The sequence below is a fragment of the Amblyomma americanum genome, chromosome 2 (assembly GCF_052857255.1).
Source record: "Amblyomma americanum isolate KBUSLIRL-KWMA chromosome 2, ASM5285725v1, whole genome shotgun sequence".
Taxonomy (NCBI): Eukaryota; Metazoa; Arthropoda; class Arachnida; order Ixodida; family Ixodidae; genus Amblyomma; species Amblyomma americanum.
In genome coordinates, this window is record NC_135498.1 from 29245496 (window position 1) to 29263435 (window position 17940).

At 49.0% G+C, this 17940-nt stretch overlaps 1 protein-coding gene across 1 annotated transcript; it reads left to right on the forward strand.

Annotated features, from left to right (window-relative positions):
- The first annotated feature begins 5385 nt into the window (after positions 1-5385).
- LOC144118428 (replication protein A 70 kDa DNA-binding subunit-like) lies at positions 5386-17664 on the forward strand. The gene is made up of 6 exons (XM_077651367.1): positions 5386-5688; positions 13383-13430; positions 13572-13647; positions 14438-14543; positions 15286-15395; positions 17536-17664. The coding sequence occupies exons 1-5, from the start codon at positions 5656-5658 to the stop codon at positions 15350-15352; spliced, it is 330 nt and encodes a 109-aa protein (XP_077507493.1). The 5' UTR covers positions 5386-5655; the 3' UTR covers positions 15353-15395; positions 17536-17664.
- Positions 17665-17940: the final 276 nt, after the last annotated feature.

Consider the following 17940-nt stretch of genomic DNA (forward strand, 5'->3'; position numbering starts at 1 on the left):
GTCGGCCTCTTAATTCCCTGCCACCTCCGGGTGTCCCTGTACCCACACAATTTTGTGTGCGGTCTTGTCGTTTACTACTTCGAGATTTTAATTCTGTCGCTCGCTGCGAGGAGTACACGGAGGGCGTGACGACCTGTGCTACCATTCATGTAATTTCGCCAGGCTGTTTGAGAGTCCGTGAGTATTGTTAGCGACCGCCCGGTTCTGTAGCCCTCCGCCACGGCTAGAGCAACGGTCACTTCCTCGGCCCCTGCTACCCCGTGCAGTCTGGCATAGACGCGCTGGTCACTTCGAGTAGAGACGGATCGACCACAGTGGCTACTGCAATTTTGGCGTCTCCTCCTCTCGAGGTAGCGTCTGCATACACGGTCGTGTCGTGAGGAGCGTGTATTTTCTGGACAATTCGACCGTCGCTTCTCTTCTCCCTCGGTGGAGGTTGGTGTCCATGTTCAGACCATTGATTAATAATGGACTAGCTCGACAGAGAAGACTTCTGGGTTTACGACCAAGGAGAGGACATCTCTGAAGATGCCCCAGAACCGCAGAGAACAAAAAACGCTTCTCCCCCTCCTCCTGGTTCTTCATTAGAAATTGATGTACTCTATTCAGACATTGCGACTCTTACGATCGTGTACTCCAGCAGCGTCTCTCGTGTAGAGCGTGGCTAGACCACCTGAGACGTGTCCCTATGTATCTAATAGGTGCCCACTTTTTCCAAGCCGCCGCGGTGACTGAGTGATTATGGCGCTCGTCTGCTGGCCCGAAAGACGCGGGTTCGATCACGGCCGCGGAGGTCGAATTTCGATGGAGGCAAAATTCTAGAGGCCCGTGTGGTGTGAGATGTCAGTGAGCGTTAAAGAATCCCGGGTGGTCGAAATTTCCGGACGTCTTCACTTCGGCGCCTCTCATAGCCTGAGCCGCGTTGGGTCGTTAAACCCCCATAAACCATAAACCTACATTTTCCTTCCTTTACCACCAAATTCACAACAAACGGCCTCGAGCCTCTCTTTCTAAATAAAAATCTCATTCATTCATTCATTCATTCATTCATTCATTCATTCATTCATTCATTCATTCATTCATTCATTCATTCATTCAGTTTCATAAAGAGAGGATGCAGTCGTCAAAATATAGACGAGTAATGAACGAACTTCCATAGCGAAAGTTGTTCATAAAAATCGTGTCGCAAACTCCATGCCGGTCATCGGCAATACGGATCTCATCAAGGCATTTGATTTCGGCTTCTGGCTGTACCCACCGGACGTTCTAACGGTTTCGCTCATTTGCATCATGTAGTTCAGGTCCTTGCCTTGAAAAAGAATGATAGAAAATAAAAAATAGAAGAAAATTTGGACAAAGTGGGGAAATATTTTGTGCATTCAAGCAGCGCCTGGACCCAAACGTATCCACCTAAATTAGAATTCCTTGACTGGCACCTCAAAACAAGCGACGATTCGCTGCGCACGCTGAGACACGTCATCAATTCGTTCAACACGAAACAATACGGCTGTTATGAGATCCACTTGAGCATCATTACATTTATCCTAGAAAAAGGGAGAAAATTCGTTCATCGAGCGTGTTATCTTCGGTTTGGTTTATCTAGAACAAAGAAGATAAGTTACCTTCGTCGACAGTAGCAAGCACGCTTTGTGCGCTTCGGCCTACCCCCGCTTTGTTTTAGATTCCACAGGAATGCATTTTCGACACGTTTTCAAGAGAATCGAGTGTGAAATGCTTGGCGACACACACACGCACACACACACGTGCGCACACACGCAAACACACGCGCGCACACACACGCACGCACACGCGCACATACACACACGCACATACACACACGCACACATACACAAGCACATATACACACGCATACACACGCACACATAGCAACATACACACACGCACGCACGCACACGCGCACACACGCGCGCACACACACGCACACACACATACACACACACGCACACACACACGCACGCACACACGCACGCACACGCACGCGCACACACATAAACAGGCACACGCGCGCACACACGCTCACGCACACGCACACACGCACACGCGCGCGCGCGCACGCACACATTGCAATAGCGAGCGAGGAGGTTTCATCGGCGGCTGCTATGTTATAGAGAGGGCATGCGGTTGTGGAAGCTACAGGTTGAAAATTCGCGGAGCTTGCAAACGCGGAGCCTATGGGAAGGCGACAGAAGAGCTTAGATATCCTTGGATTGCAGTTTCGCATTCCTGCTCAGTTCTCTGGCTCTGTCCCTTAGTGGGGAAACCTCACAGCGGCACTCACGACGTGCACCAGCGTATATGTGCTATCATTCGGCGTCTGCAGTCCGCGACTTACGAACACTGCCGCTATACTTCACTTCGATGTGGTTGTGAGCAGACTACGCAGGAGCGCATACGAACCGCCAGTTATTCTGGAGCGAACGCTGAAGCGCAGCAACTCTGGGAATCGAGCGCCCGCACCTGGCCACCTTAATCATTTACACGCATTTCGCCCCGCAGCACGCTCACTCGTAGACCGCATCAAATGTTGTTAGTGCTCCGTTACCAAAAAGCAGTTTGTTCTCGTTATGAATGTTTTGCGAGACTGCCCGAAAGCAACGGCGAAGGCCACGCCATCGCTCTGCCTAAGGGTGTGATCGGTTAGCGAGGGTATAATTGGGTGTTCATGGGGGTACCTCCGGGCGACGAGCGACATTTTCTTGGGGTGCGGAACCAACGGACGAAGCAAACGAGGCGGGCAGAACACTTCGCGAGACGGCGCCGCTCGCCGCAGACGTTCGCGTACGTGGAGCTCATAGTTTGAGCAGAAGACGGTAAACAATTTGTAATTTTTAATCTGCAGTGTGATTCATACCGCTTTTATTTGTTAAATTCGGATTTTGAATTTACTACTTACCTTCCTCTAAATCTGGACAGTTGATTCGAAATTGACGTTATCAATTCCGACATTTCTCAGTCTGTCGGTCGCGTCCTCCATCAACGACTCATATCACCTGTAAACACTCCAAACTGTCCATTAGTATTCTCATTCTATCATGGATCCACTCCTTTTTAATACACATGGTTCCCAATAAGTACAAATTTAGCGTCAATCATTCTTTTGATTGTCTCGTGTATCCTCAGCGGTGTTCCAATTGTCTGAGCCTTGTATGCGGGTGCGGCCTGTTAGGATGCCCAGTATACCGCCGGCGCCAGATATCCACCGGTGATACAGTTGGCACAGGGTTTTCAGAGGCATGGTGATCGGCTTCTTTAGGGTCAAATGCTTGGCAAAACTGTGTATTATTCCACCTTGAGCAGACCGAAATACCTTGTGCCATGGCGACCTTTGGCGCAAGCCGCCCTGTGCGTCTTACAGTTTCAACATCACCGTCATCATTATCTCGTGAAACCAAAGACTCGGTTCATCAAGGTCAGCTCCCTTCACTAAATTTCATTAACAATCTTCCACTCTGCATTTCTTCCACTATTCGGCTAAGCATTGACGCCTGCATCTTTTCCTGCTGAAATTATAGTAACAAGGGGCCGTCATCACTACAGGATGAGTTAACTTATTGAACGCCAATGCTCTGATAGGATTGCGCGACTAAACGTCTCCAAGTTCCAACACATGCAACTGCCTCGAATATACCTTAACCTCTATTATGCTTTTTTTTTCATGCAGAAAAACTGACAGGACGGTTACCACTGTGTAACGCGAGATCAGCGACAGTTTTTAAGGTACTTGTAATGTTTAGGTCGAGAATATGAGAGGGACTTCATATGTTTATAGTTATAGAGTGCTTTTTCAGTTCTTTCCACAGATATCCGTCCTGCGACCAGCGCTCCACCTCAGTCCTCCGCTTTTGGCCCTCACCTCGGGCGCCGTGTTTCGTAGCAGCCGCTCTAGATGAACAGTGCTACATTGCTGCGCTCTCAGCATACTCTCCCTCTTCCTTTTACGGTAACCTCTCTTCCGATAGTTCACAACGCAGACACCCTCCGGTTGTTCGTTCCTCGCCGTAGCCTCCTTCTTCAAGGGTAACTGCCCTCTGGATAGTTCCTGTGCAACAAACCTTCTTTTGTGCCTTCTTACGCTCTCGCCATACCCTTCTCCTTCCACCCCAACTATCATCCGATTCGGGGACCCCTCCGCTCGCTCCATAACCTCATCCTTCTAAAGTAACCGCCCTCCCGTGGTAACTACCCACCGGTTACGCGGACAGCTTCTACTACACCGGCGTGAAACCCAGAAACCGGACCTTGAAGCTGTCGCTGTCAAACACTTTTCCATCCAGCCGACACCTCGGAGCCATTATCTCTAGCCAAGTAACCTCACCTGAAGGAATTTGGAAACTGCAACTCCTAGTGCATGGAAACGACCCTGATTCGTTAGAAGGCCGCCATTTCTGTTCTGTCCTTCGGTTTCGAAATTAGCGCATGGACCATACATCCATACTTTAATATGCATCCACCATCTGGAAACTCCACCAGATGTACTGAATTGCCAACATAGAGGCACTTGAGCTGTATTTGCCTCAAACTATGATGCATACCTTATCATTGTGAGTATTAGATCTTCACTTCAGCTCCCATCTCTGCAGGAACGCAAGACTGGTACGACTCTATCTACCTGTTTCGTAAATTGCGATGCATCTTTACGGATCTACGTGACACATTGTTGTTAGCTCCAATCAGAACGTGCTGCCGTCTCTAATTTCCTAAGATTCGGCGTTCCCGCGGGTCAACTGCAGCCTTCAAGAAATCTTTTCTCACAACAGCAAAAGATGATTGTGATCAACAACCAGGCTCCATTGTTAAGGAGTTTGATGCCAATATAATAAGACAGTCATTTATCGATCGTTTCAGGAAATAACCCGAAATCTCTGCTTCAGCTAGCTTTAATTTTTCCTTTATTCTTGCATTGTATTCCATTGTATTGTATTGCATTTGCGTTGTATTAGTTTATTTCCACTGCATTCGCCTACTTTACATCCTGTCCGTTCTTATATTGCCTTTTTTCTCTTTCAAGTTACTGCCCTATGGTGGCCCTCAGCGTAAATGAAAGATGATGATGGTACCTATTCGTAATGGCAGGTTTGAGTGACCTCGAAAGCACAGAGGGAGAATTAGTCTGTGAGTAGGACGGCAGAGGCTTTTCCTCGCCGCTGGAAGCCCATAAGCGCACCCAGTTATGTCCCAGTACTGGAGACATTAAACAAAGGGCTACGAGCGGAAAGGTCGCAGCTGATTAATTAGCTGTAAGCAACATCCATATCTCCCGGCATTATCGCGCGGCTCGGCAGCAGGAGACGCGCCGAAGCCACCGCTTCTTGTAATCTATATGGGCGTGAGCGGTTCTATGCCTCACGCAGAGGCCCGTGGGGTTCGCTGATTAAAGCTGAATGCATCCGTCACAGGTGCATTTCGCCTTAGGCGCGACGGCATCGTCTATTGTCAAACTGTGGTGAGGACGCGTGGTGTGACGCGCATGAAAGGCCGGACTTCTCCTGGACAACTCGCAGCGTTGTGCTTTCCGACTGGCGAGCTGTGGGCTAGAAACTATTTCATACAACTTTAAAAAGTTTTGCTGTTGTGGTCACTAGCCAGCCATCGCATCGCTTATTCCAGGCCTATCAGAAGGTCGGAGCCCACGCCATGGAGAGACTCTTGTCACGTGGAGCTATTAAGGTCAGACCACGGTGATCTCAATATTTTAATCGGTTCTGCATCTTTGCCAACTCTAGTCTAGGGAATTTGGAGATGCGTCTTTTTGTTTTAGATCCAAAAGCACGGTGCGAGAAGTGGGAAGAAGTCTACGGGCAGTTGCTAGCTGGGAGCTTCGGACAAATTAATATTTTTGCTTTAGCAGCTGTGAAACGCTGGTAGCTCGTGAAAGTATTGCGCTGAGCTGGAAGTGAGACTATGTTATGAAAAACATACCTTTTTAGTGCCAAAGAATTAATCCGGAGGTTCAGAGCCTAGCAGCATCGTCTCTTGCGTGTATGTTGTTGTCGGTTTCAGGTGGAGTGGTACGCCGCTGCTGGCCTAGCGCGAGCGCTCCGTTGGTGTTGTCGACCTCAATACACATCGCACTTACGTACGCGAGGCGATTGGCCAAAGTTTGTGGCGCATAACAAGAAGAGGCACACAGTAGAAAGGCGAAATGATGAAACTAGAAAAAAATAAAATATCACTGAAGAAAAAAATTAAAACCATTTTAAAGTCCCGGGTATAGAAAAATACATAATTTTAGATATGCGGAGTAAGTTTGAAAACAGTTGGCACGGCAACCTTCCAGTTTCAATCATGTTGAGTCGTGAAGGTACCCGCAAACCCTGCTTAATGCGAATCCCTTGTAGCTCGGACCAAATGAGAGAAGAGCTGGAAGAGACACAGGGCAGTCCTATCCTCGAAAGAAGGACCAGCAGTTAAGCCTTCTTCTGAAGTACAAACCGCCAGCGAGAGATGAGGATATGTTCTGTTGATTCAACTTACCAGCATGTGTTGCAAGAGTTTGTGTGAGCGAACCCGCATATGCAAAACTACAAATTTAGGTGGGGATTCTGCGTCGCACAAGCGTCGCTGACACCTCACATAGCATTGATTTGAAAGACTGAACATTCCAAAAGTATTTTGAGTTATAATAATCCGTGGTATTGAGTAACGGATCACGAAAGCTGGCTGAGATGTGTTGAAACCGCTGGAAACAGGAAATTTCGTACAGAATGAAGCGAGGAACGGCATATGTTACAGGGGCACTGAGAGCCGACCGTGCCAAAAAATTAGCCACCTCGTTTAAATAGACGCACGCACGACCAGGTACCCGTACGAAACGGACCTCTCTCATAGTGTCTGGGACACAAAAAAAAAGGAACGATTGAAAATAGGTTTTCCTGAAGTTTCGTCCCGGGTTCGAACCCGACCGCGGCGGCTGCGTTTTTATGGAGGAAAAACGCTGAGGCGCCCGTGTGCTGTGCGATGTCAGTGCACGTTAAAGATCCCCAGGTGGTCGAAATTATTCCGGAGCCCTCCACTACGGCACCTCTCTCTTCCTTTCTTCTTTCACTCCCTCCTTTATCCCTTCCCTTACGGCGCGGTTCAGGTACCCAACGATATATGAGACAGGTACTGCGCCATTTCCTTTCCCCAAAAAACCAATTATTATTATTATTATGAAGTTTCGAGAGAGTATAATGCCGAGAGGCAATCTGCAAGGATGAGAACCTGTGATACGTACCTCGGATTTTTGAGAGGGGCGAAACATATGGCCAAAAAACCGTAAAATATATAGTAGTGTAATCAGGGAAACGTATAGAATAGCTCCAAGCCAGATCCTGTGAATGTATTCCAATCGCCGCCTTCTCAGATCTCCCGGGCGCATCAGTGGAAAGAACAGTATGATGTGGAAATTAGTGTACGTGATGAGCAAGAAGACCATTTAGGATATTAGCCGTGTTTCGCATTGGATAGGAAAATATTATCATAATAGAAGATAGGGTGAGCATGAGCGCTGCGAACCCGTTGCACGGAGCTCAGATCGACTTGAAGCTAGGCTGACAAGTTCTCCGTGAACTTGACTTGCGGAAGCTGTTACCGGGGCCAGTGATTAGAGGCGAACAGGTGTGGTTGGGAGACGAAAATGGGAGTACTGACTCCGGGCTCCGGGTCAAAGGACCTGAGGAAAGAACACACCGTGAGAAGTTGGAAGCTGAGTAAATATCGGGAATACGAGCTTCCAGGTAAAGCACCGGGTTTGAAATTGTTTCCAGTAAGGCTAACGGTTGCAGCCTATAGTTAGCGGAACCAAAGAACAGGACACAATCAAAACCCTCACAAACGCTAGGCGGTGTCCCTATTACGGGACCCCAGTGGCGTCGGCCGCTGCCCGGGCGCGTTCAGCCAGGGCCTATTGGGCCTGTAGGTCAGAGCAGCCGAGCAGGGTCGCTTTCCAACCCTCCCGGTTGGAATTGGGGTGAGGGGGATAGCAGGGTTGGAGGGGCAAGCCGACATCATGTGGTAGATGTGCGAAGACTTCCCCGTACAGTGCGGACAGCTGTCCGAGTAAGAAGGGTCGAAGTGTTTGAGAGCTACCAGGCACAGCTAAGACAGGCGGAGCAGGGGTTCCACCTCCGCCTTTGAGACGCCACAACCGCTCTACGTGGGAAAGAAGGGATTAACGGAGGCGTGTCGGCCATTACAAGTCGGTGCAGTAATAAAAGCAGTGTTTTCGTATGGATTGGGGGGACGGGGAGGAGGGGAGGGAACTGGGGGATCTGTTATAACCGGTGTCGTCGCTTCGGCGGACGCGGTTCTGCGACGTGCGTCTCTTCATTCAATCTTTCCTCTCACGTCTCTTTCAACTCTCCTCTGTCCGCATGTGGCAGCGTTTGTGGCTCAGCTCGAGCCAGTGAGCAGGCCCGTGCAATTTACTTTACACTCTTCCTTTAGTCACAACAACAACAAGCAAAAGCGACACCATGACTCTAGTGCAGTGTATGCTGTGACAGAACCGTTGACGAAGCCATCGCCTGCTAAACATGTGCTAACGAATCAGCAACGGGCTCGTAAAGACGACCAACAGCGACAACGCCGCAACGGTGGCAACTTTTCGCCTAATGGTTCTAGTTAAGCAATAGCTAAGCTGGTGTTCCTTAGAGCGAACGAGGAGCATAGTGGAGGATGAAAGTACGACGATAGCAGAGGATGAAATTGTGGCGAAAGCGCGAGGGGAAAGCGGAGGAGACGGGCAAGCCAGAAGCGTAAGGAGGAAAGCAGAGGTGGAGGGTTTGGCGGGAGTATGTGAGAGGGCAAGAAGCAAAGTGAAGGATGAGAGTACGTCGAGAGTGGCGAAATTCTGTCGCACCATCTGCAGCGGCAGATTCGTAACGCTCTGTCCCCCACTCCGGTCAGGCCTTCCCGGCCCGGCTCGGCATTCCACCGTCCGTTCCCTCCCGACAACCAAACTATCTCCCTCGGTCGTCCCAAACTTTCTGTAAACTACACCGTTTGATCAAGCCCTAACTCAAACCATATACACCCCACGCTTCGCACTGCCTGCTGCTCTGCCGGGACTATCTCCGCCGCCACTATGGCTGGTCCTCGTCAACGCTGCCAAATATGACTTCTAGCTGACTTCACCGCAGCCTCATTCCATACATGCCATAGCGCTCAGTCGGCACAAAGGTTGTGAATCGCTCTGGCTCTCACTATTCCCGGCACCTCCCAACCCCGACTTGTTTTTACCGACTCGACTTCCGCCTGTCGTGGGTGCCACGACCTAGTTGTTGACCACACCACCGCTATTCTCCTTCAGCATCTCCCCCACTCCCGTCCCAACGTCCGCACTCGTCTGCAACCCAGGAAACGACGTACTCGGTGGCAATCAACAGACACATACGTGAGCTCGCGCTCTTTCCTACCGAGCTGATTCACTGCCGGGTTTACCTGGCCTGCCTCCGACAAATTCCACCCCTGCACTCCCTCTGTACCTGCACGTCCTTGACTACCAACACCTCACTACCCGAAGCGCTTTTCCGCCGCCTCTCACGGGTCAAGGCGGTCTCTCTCCGAATGCTCCAAACTCAGACTTTCCCCTGCCTCTCTCGTCTCCACCGTATTTCACATAGACCGCTGTCGCCCTGGATGTCCAAACTGAGGGGCACTAGCAACCCTCTGCCATGCACTCTGGGCCTGCCGAGCTATTCAAGCGGCCCCTCGTATACCAGTGCCACGGAGCAAGACTATACAGGATGTGAAACTCCCGTCTGCGCGAGCGAGCGCAGGCGACCAGATAGTCACAATTGTATGCGCCGACGGGGGCGCATGCAGTGCCGGCGCCTTGCGGCGCCTCGTAGAAGCAGCAGGGAAAAAAATAAAAAAATGCAGCGCCCGGGCAGGCGGCTCCGGCGGCGCGCGCTCAAAGCAGACGACAAGCAGACGACACGGGTGTTTGCTTCAGCGGGCACGCCGTGACGTTGTATTTCAGTAGTTTCTTTCCAGGCCGCCAGGCGCCGCCAGCAGGATAGTGGCCCCGTGGGCTTGTGACCTTTTCTGGTCGCCGCAGACGGCGGAGTTTCCACTCCTTATAGTCTTCCTCTGTGACCAGTGCTAACCGAAGCGGACTGGAAGAGCACCCGACCTGGAGGACCAGCATCTGCTCATTCGCCGGGCTGAAGCAGCGTCGAGGGGTCTTGGGGACCTGGACTTAGGGCCCCACTCCTAACCCCTATGACTCGGCCTTTACAGCTATTAGTAAGCGAGTATTAGAAGAGCTTTCCAAAAATAAATGTTGGGGTGTCTATTTGGTAGCCATTTAGTGTTCGGTCCGCTGTCCCACAGCCGAGCGCTCGTGCTCAGTAATAATCCAATTGGAGAATTTTGTTTTTGAATATTACGCATTTTCCAGTTTTCAATTTGAACCTAAATAAACGAAATTTTGAAGCTATCCGTAAAAATCTCTTTTAGAAAGTTTGATACTTCAAAACCTAACAAAAAGCACGCAAATAAAAATTTTTGGCGAGAGGGAGACGAAGCGGACACAGTCGCGTCAGGAGCGCTCGTGCTGGGCTAGGTCTTCTGTGATTAAACTGGGCCACTCCGAGGTCCCTTACCACGTCTGGGGCTGACCTCCTTCTGGTCCGTGGCAGTATAGCCAACCGGCCACGGTGGGCAATTTGTTCACTGTCCGGTGGGCAGGCTGTGATGGCGCCGCGAGGACACGTGACCTGGTGGCCCACCTGCATCTTAGGTTGCTTTCAGGGCACCACCTGCCAAAGTCATGCTCGTGTTTTTTCCTCACTACGCCATGCCCGATCTTCTGGGTAACGGGGCATTTCGCGCTATAGCATTACAACTTGAAAGTTCGAAATGATACCCTGCTCGCGTATTAACTTGGGTAAGGCTGCTGGTTATTTAATGATCCGTGACAAGAAAACTTGAGCGCAGCACTGAAAAAAAAAGTACTCAGAAATTAGATGCACGAGCGCTGACCAAGTACAGTATGTGTCATACTTATCGGAAACGAGAGAAATCATTAAAGCGGCGCTTACGCGGAGAAAAGCAGGTTTCACCACGAAGCAGCAGCACGGCTTCAGGCTCCTCATCTCCAACATTCTGCGCTTTTTTTTTCTTTTTGCCTTGCAGCGAAACCATCTTCTCTCGAGTTAATACAGTTTAACCCTTTCTCTTGTTCCCTCTAAGTGAAGCACATACTGTACATAGGATACAGACGCTACGGTGGAGCAATTTCCGGCAGATAAAGCAAGGCTATAACCCCACCTGTAGCATTCAACACCTCAACTCAATTCAACTCATAGGATACAGAGGCACCATGGCAAGGTTAACGCCTAGTTGGTGATCCATATGGTTAAAGTAGTATAGCGCAACACCAATTAGCCCGCACCCTTACCCTCGTGAATTCCATTTATTGTACTTAGGGTCCTTTTAACTGTTTTCTCTGAATTCTATATACCTGGTCAGCGCTTGTGCCTAATCTCTGTGTCGCTTTCTTTATCTCTTTTTCAGCAAAGCCAGCGTTACTGTCAACAGGGACTGGTTAAGGAAAGTACACACTGCATACAATTAAGGCAGGCTCTACGAAGTCAGGCTGTCGAGCTGACCGAGGGGAATTTTTCTGTGAGCGTCCGCGTTTCTCGTGTTTACGCTGGCGTCTGTAGGGTGTGCTGCATGAAGCGAAATTCAACCCCCACGTTGTGTTCACAGTCTTGAAACCTGACGCCATCGTTTATTATCAAACTGCGATGGGGACGAGCGCTCCTCGACAAATCACAGTGTGGTGCTTTCTCAGTGTCGAGCTGTGGACCCGAAGCTATTCCATACATCTTTGAAAAATTTTGCTCTTGTGATCGCCGGCCAGCCGTCTCGTCACTTATTCTAGGCTTATTAGAAGGTCAAGGCCTGAGCCATGGCAAGGCTCTTGTCACGCGGAGCAATTCAGGTCAGACATCAATATTCTCATCAGTCTTGATTCTTTGCCTACCTTAGTCCAGGGCATTTCGAGATGGATTTCTTTTTTTAGATTCAAAAGCACACTGCTAGAAGTTTGTGGGTAGTTGTTAGCATTAAGAAAATTTGATATTATTGATCTGGCAGGTGTGAGGCGCCCGTAGCCGGTGAAGGTAGTGTGCTGAGCTGGGAGTGAGGGTGGGTCATGTTAAATATACATTTACCTAATATTTTGTTTACCGTGTGCATTGTAGCAGGGCGTACTTGCTTTACGTGTCCCCCCACTTCATCTCTTCGCTCAAGACTCGGCTCAGGTGACTATTAATATAGCCATACGCTCAGACTGCCGACCAAAACAAGAGAGACTACGAAATCGGCGGCTAGCAAAAAAAAAAAGAAAGTTGGAGAACTATGCTGCACTTATGAGTTGACGTGATAGCGTACGCCGTTTGGTGCGCCACCTGATGCTGATGCGACTTTTGGAATTTTTTTTTACAAGATTCTTCTATTAGGACGACGATTTACACGGATACTGAGTATCAGCAAACACAACCTTTCCATTGTGAGCGGTCTGACACATTTGAACGCGTTTTTATCCTAACCTATCCCGTCCTATCCCATCCTATCCCATACTAGCCTGTCCTATCCTATCCGTGGCGACTACATCAATACACAGGTCTCTAATATAGAGGTCCAAGAAGGCCTTCATTCTTGACTGGAAGACCGGTTCGGAAACTGGGTCTAGCTTGATCACCTTATACTTTCCCGTGGAGTTCGATCTATTATCTTTGCCTTCTGGCTTTGACGTGAAATCCTGTGTGGCAGTCGCAGCTACCTATCATCTTTAAACGCGCTCAAGAACACAGGCACACAAAACAAAGAAACGTAGGCACGAATATGAGTTCTTTCACTATGGCATATGTTGAGAATATATATATAGATCACTGGTTTAAAGCTAAGAGAAATAGCTTAAGAGGGCCTGTGGCCTTTAAAATAACCGCATGAAAACAAAAACAAGAAAAAAAACTAGCGCACACACTGGGTGGCTAATAATAAAAAAAAACAGGAAAGGCTGCACACACCGCAATATTCAGAAAATCCTAGGAAACTACAAAATACAGCTTGAAATCGTGCCAAGGCTGGCTATAGTATAGGCTGATTAGTTTTGTATGTTAAGTGTTTCTTCCTGAGGGCAACTGACATAGTGACCTATATCTGAACATTCGTAATGAGATTTATTTGTTCGAAAGGAAACGGCCTTCCATTCACGCCAGTAGACAAGAAAAGCAAATTCACGTGCTGTGGGAGTAGGCCACAGAAGCCTAGATGTGCAGCAGGCCCTCAGCTAACGCTATGAAACCTGCCTCTGACAAAACAAGCCATGAAACTTTTCTGCGTGTTGCATCTCGCTCTCGCAGAGTCTCCTCAACGGGCACCTGGACGACTGGCCCGTGTTGCAGATCTTGGTTAGTACCCATTTCCACCGCTCTCTCGCTTAACTACGCTCGACGCCTAGTGCTGCCTTTGCGATAAAGTTGGCGCCTCCGGTCAGCATTTCAAAAGAGAGCATCTTCCCGAGAAAGGAAATAACTTTCCGTATTTCGCAGGAATTACAGCGGACAGCGGGCCCTGGCGGCGACTGGTTCAAGGTAGCGCTGTGGGATGGGATGCGAGAACACACAAGTGAGCTATACTGAGTTGCTCCGATTGCCTACAAGCATACAGTTTCTTACTATTAACTAGAGGGAAAGCTGGCGGCACTGCACCTGAACCTCCATGGGCGCGCAAAGCATCATGGGGCGATGAGCTACTTGGTGCGGGACAGTAGTTTTTTTTTTTTTTTCAGGAACACAGAGTGGCGTTGCAGAGATGTCCCATTCCGTATTCACGGCGCGCTCCGCGCGCAGACGACTTCGGCGTAAAAGTAGTGCGCAAAAGCCATAGTAGTGAAAGCGCAACAGCACAGGACGCCAATAAAAGGTTTTTGCTTTCCGAAATGCTGTGGAAAAACCTTTTAAGATGTTGAAGGGACCACTTTTTTTTTTCAAAAACATCTCTTTTTAAAAGTGCGCCTGCTAAGCACGAAATATTGTCATTTGTGGTCTGCAATGCTTGGCCAATAGGAGATCAAGCCATCGCTTATTTTGGGCAAGTTTTGCATTTACATGCTTTTCTGCTCGTTTGTTGCGATTTATAGACACGATATTGAATGATAGGACATTCTTGATTATCGAACAATGTTTCTTTTTTCATTATTTTTTGGCCAAAAGTTGTAGCTCTGCCGTCGGTAGCTCTCCGCCCCACGATGCTTAGAGCGCCCATGGTGGTACAGGTGGTCTCGAGGAAGCTCCATGCAAACTCCCATAGGCAGGGCGCAAGCTTTCCCTCTAGTTAATAGTTAAGAAACTCTACGCCTACAAGCTGCGAACTTCGGCTAGAGTGCACTTGTAACCGCGGTGCATTTGTTTTGCAGATGCTGTGCTGCTGCCAAGGCTCAATGATCGGGTGGAAAACAGCGAAATTGAACAATTCGCACTGGTGCAATTGGACGAGTTTGACTGGTATCGCGAAATCTTCGGGTACGTTTTTGAATATTTCTTCGTGTAAAGTTCTGAACGCTGCTGCTGCGATTGCTTGCTTCTGAGCAAATCAGGCAATGCAGATATACAGGATAGGCAAGAGGTCGCGGTCTGCACTAGTCTCGTTTCTGTGTCTACGTGCTCTACTGCGCTACAGTTTGTTTATCGACTAAGCCCAAAAAGACACGCTGTCGATATGTACCAGATGGGCGTGCGGGAGTAATCTGACAACCTACTTCAAAACGCGCAGAGAAACTAAGTCTGTAGACTGGACAGAAGCATATAACTAACGTATCGCTCTAACTCCGTGCCGCCGTGGTGGCTCAGTCGTGATGGCGATGCCGGTGATGCAGCAAAAAGCAAAACAAGAAATTTCCCCGACTGCGCCGCGTTTTTGTTTCCCGAAGGTGTTCTTGTGGTAAAGGACTTCAACCTTGCATCAAGAGATGATAGTCGAGCTTGAGCAGCTGGATAACAAGTAGAAATTTGAACCTAGCAACAGAGTATTCTTCAAGGAGCTCGCGTCTACGAGATTGCGTGAGTTGTCCCCCCCCCCCTTTCCACTTACACGTCTACTTGACGTGTAACCTCCTCTCTGCTCGTGCAAAGCTCTCTTGTGAATCGGTTGTGAGGTGCCACGCTGTATTTATGAATAGTTCATTGTGAATCGGAGAGCAGTCGTTCAGAACTATTTCGGCTACTCTGCTTGCCAACATTTCACTTGGTATGCTGGACTTTCTAGGGATGTCCTCTTTGTGCTGGAACTGACAGTGGTGGAAAAGGGGAGAAATGTTGGTGGTAGGCTGTGAATCTGTGCGGCAGCATCCTCACCAGCAGGAGAGCCACGAGCAGGTGAGGAGGGCTGCACTTCTGTTCCTTCGCAAATAAAATCGTTTCTTTTATTTTCGCTTTGAGCTGAAGGCGCGCAACTTTTCGTACCACACCTTCCACTATGTGTGCGCGCACACACACACGCACACGCACACACACACACACACACACACACACACACACACACACACACACACACACACACACACACACACACACACACACACACACACACACACACACACACACACACACACACACACACACACACACACACACACGCACGCACGCACGCTCACACACACACACACACGCACGAACGCGCGCACACACACGCGCGCGCGCACACATACACGCGCGCGCACACGCACGCACGCACACACGCGCACACACACGCGCGCACGCACACACGCACAGACACACATATATTGTTTCACTTAAGACTACACAATTTTTAAAAACAAGCTTTCTGAGTTATAACAGCAATTTTTTTCGACATGCATTGTCAGCGGTGCAGTACGGCAGCTAAGACTTGATAATTAGCACGCTGGTTAACTAATGTTGAGTTAACTTTTAACTATTATTATTACGCTCTTTAATTACTGAAAGGCGTGCAGCCCACCGTAATTGATACTCATATCAGTTTTCTTAATTTCGAAAACGTGGTTACCTTCGGCCCTGTGGCCCAACAAATTTGGCTCCATCGCTCCAAAGTGCGTGCGTTTTCGAGAAGCTCGCAGCCAAAGTAACCTCTCCAGTACACGTAACTTGTCGAAATAGCCGAAATTTGTTCGGTAACAGCGCCGAGCGTAACCACGTTTTCGAAATTAAAAAAAAAATGATATGGATATTACTTAAGGGGGCCTACACGCCTTTCGATAATTAAGGAGCCTAACAATAACAGTTAAGAAGTTAACTATTCAGCATTAGTTAACCAGACTGCTAGTTAGCACGTGCTAGCTGCATTTTGATGTTCTATACCACTGACAATGATATACCGAAAAAAGCGTTATTCCAACTCGAAAAGCCCGTTTTTAAAACTGTGCGAAGTATTAGGTGACACGCCCTGTATATTGTCCCGCTGCACCCTTTCATCGCCAGCAGCCGTTTCCTTCATGAAAACTTGCTGTCGGTAGAGTCTAGATTAGTTTGCTACCTGTTAATGTCTGACGCTTTGGCAATAGAGTTACTGAAAGTTTCAGTTCCTGCAGCTGTTTCAACCGAATATATGTTGATGCGTTCACATGGAGACTAATGACAAGGGTTCAGCTTAAGCTAAGGAGCAGAATATGTTGCTAGCTGCTTTTTGTCAGACATCATAGAATCACAGCGCTCGCAGACGAGGACACAGACAGGATCAAAACATATTCAAAAATAAATAGCGGAGTTGTGTGTGTGCGCTCATCTGCGAGCGCTGCGATTCCATGACTTTTGTAAGTTAAGGACATCGAAGCGATCTATGGAAAGAAAAATGATGGCGAAAAATGAGAGACAGGAAGAGGGCAGAGTGGGTGAGGGATCAAAGTGACATCCCATAGTCGAAATGAAGAGGAAAAAATGGACGTGGGCAGAGCAGGGCATGTAATGCGAAGGCAAGATAATCGCTGGTCCTTAGGCTAACAGGCTGGAAACCAATGGAGGGCAAGCGCAGCAGTGGGCGGCAGAAAGTTAGGTGGGCGGATGAGATTTTTTTTTATACGTCTTTATTTCTGCATGAAATAGGCCTAGCCTTGCGGCAGAAATGAGGGGCTTCATGGGGGTGGAGGATCATCGGACGCACTCCGGCTCTGGCGGGCTTTTCTCCTATACTTCAAGGAAGAAGAAGGGCCTGGCCGTTTCTTCGTAGAGCCGACCACAGGATGAGTTTAAGAAGTTTGCGGGATAACCGTGGCCGCAGCTGGCACAGGACAGGGTTAACTGGAAATATATAGGAAATTCCTTTGTCCTGCAGTGGGCGCAGAAAGACTAATGATGATGACGATGACACAAACGTCCCGTGGGAGTTCACACGGGGAGGAAAAGTTCTCGTTTTTATGCGTTAGCATTAGTACTGTCATCGTCGCAGAAAGCGACCGTCGCCATTGATGGACATGAAAAACCAAAGAAAAAACTGTTTTGAGGCGATAAAAAGCGCAGTAACTGTCTCATTCATTCTGCACAGCGAGGACCCCGACCAGCAAAGAGGACTGGTCCGCAAGGCCCGCGCTTGAGGCTCAAGCCACTGGGCTGCCGGACTAGGAGCACCACCCAAGACTCTGAGAATTACCATGCATGCAATAAAGTTTGATTTCAATCAATCAATCAATCAATCAATCAATCAAGCCTGGACTCCATGTACGCGAAAACTCACGCGAAGGCGACGGCGGCAAGCGACGAGCGACGCCGTCGCGCGAAGCAAAGTGCATGTGTCGCTTGCCGTGTCGCTCGGATCTGCACCCACAGAAAATTTCGCTTGTCGCCCGGAAGTCCCCCACGCGACTGACCAATCAGAGCCCCCCAAAGCCGTTTCCGGTTTGTCCACGATTTCTCACGGGTACATCTCACGAAACCAGCTCGTCGTCTTGGT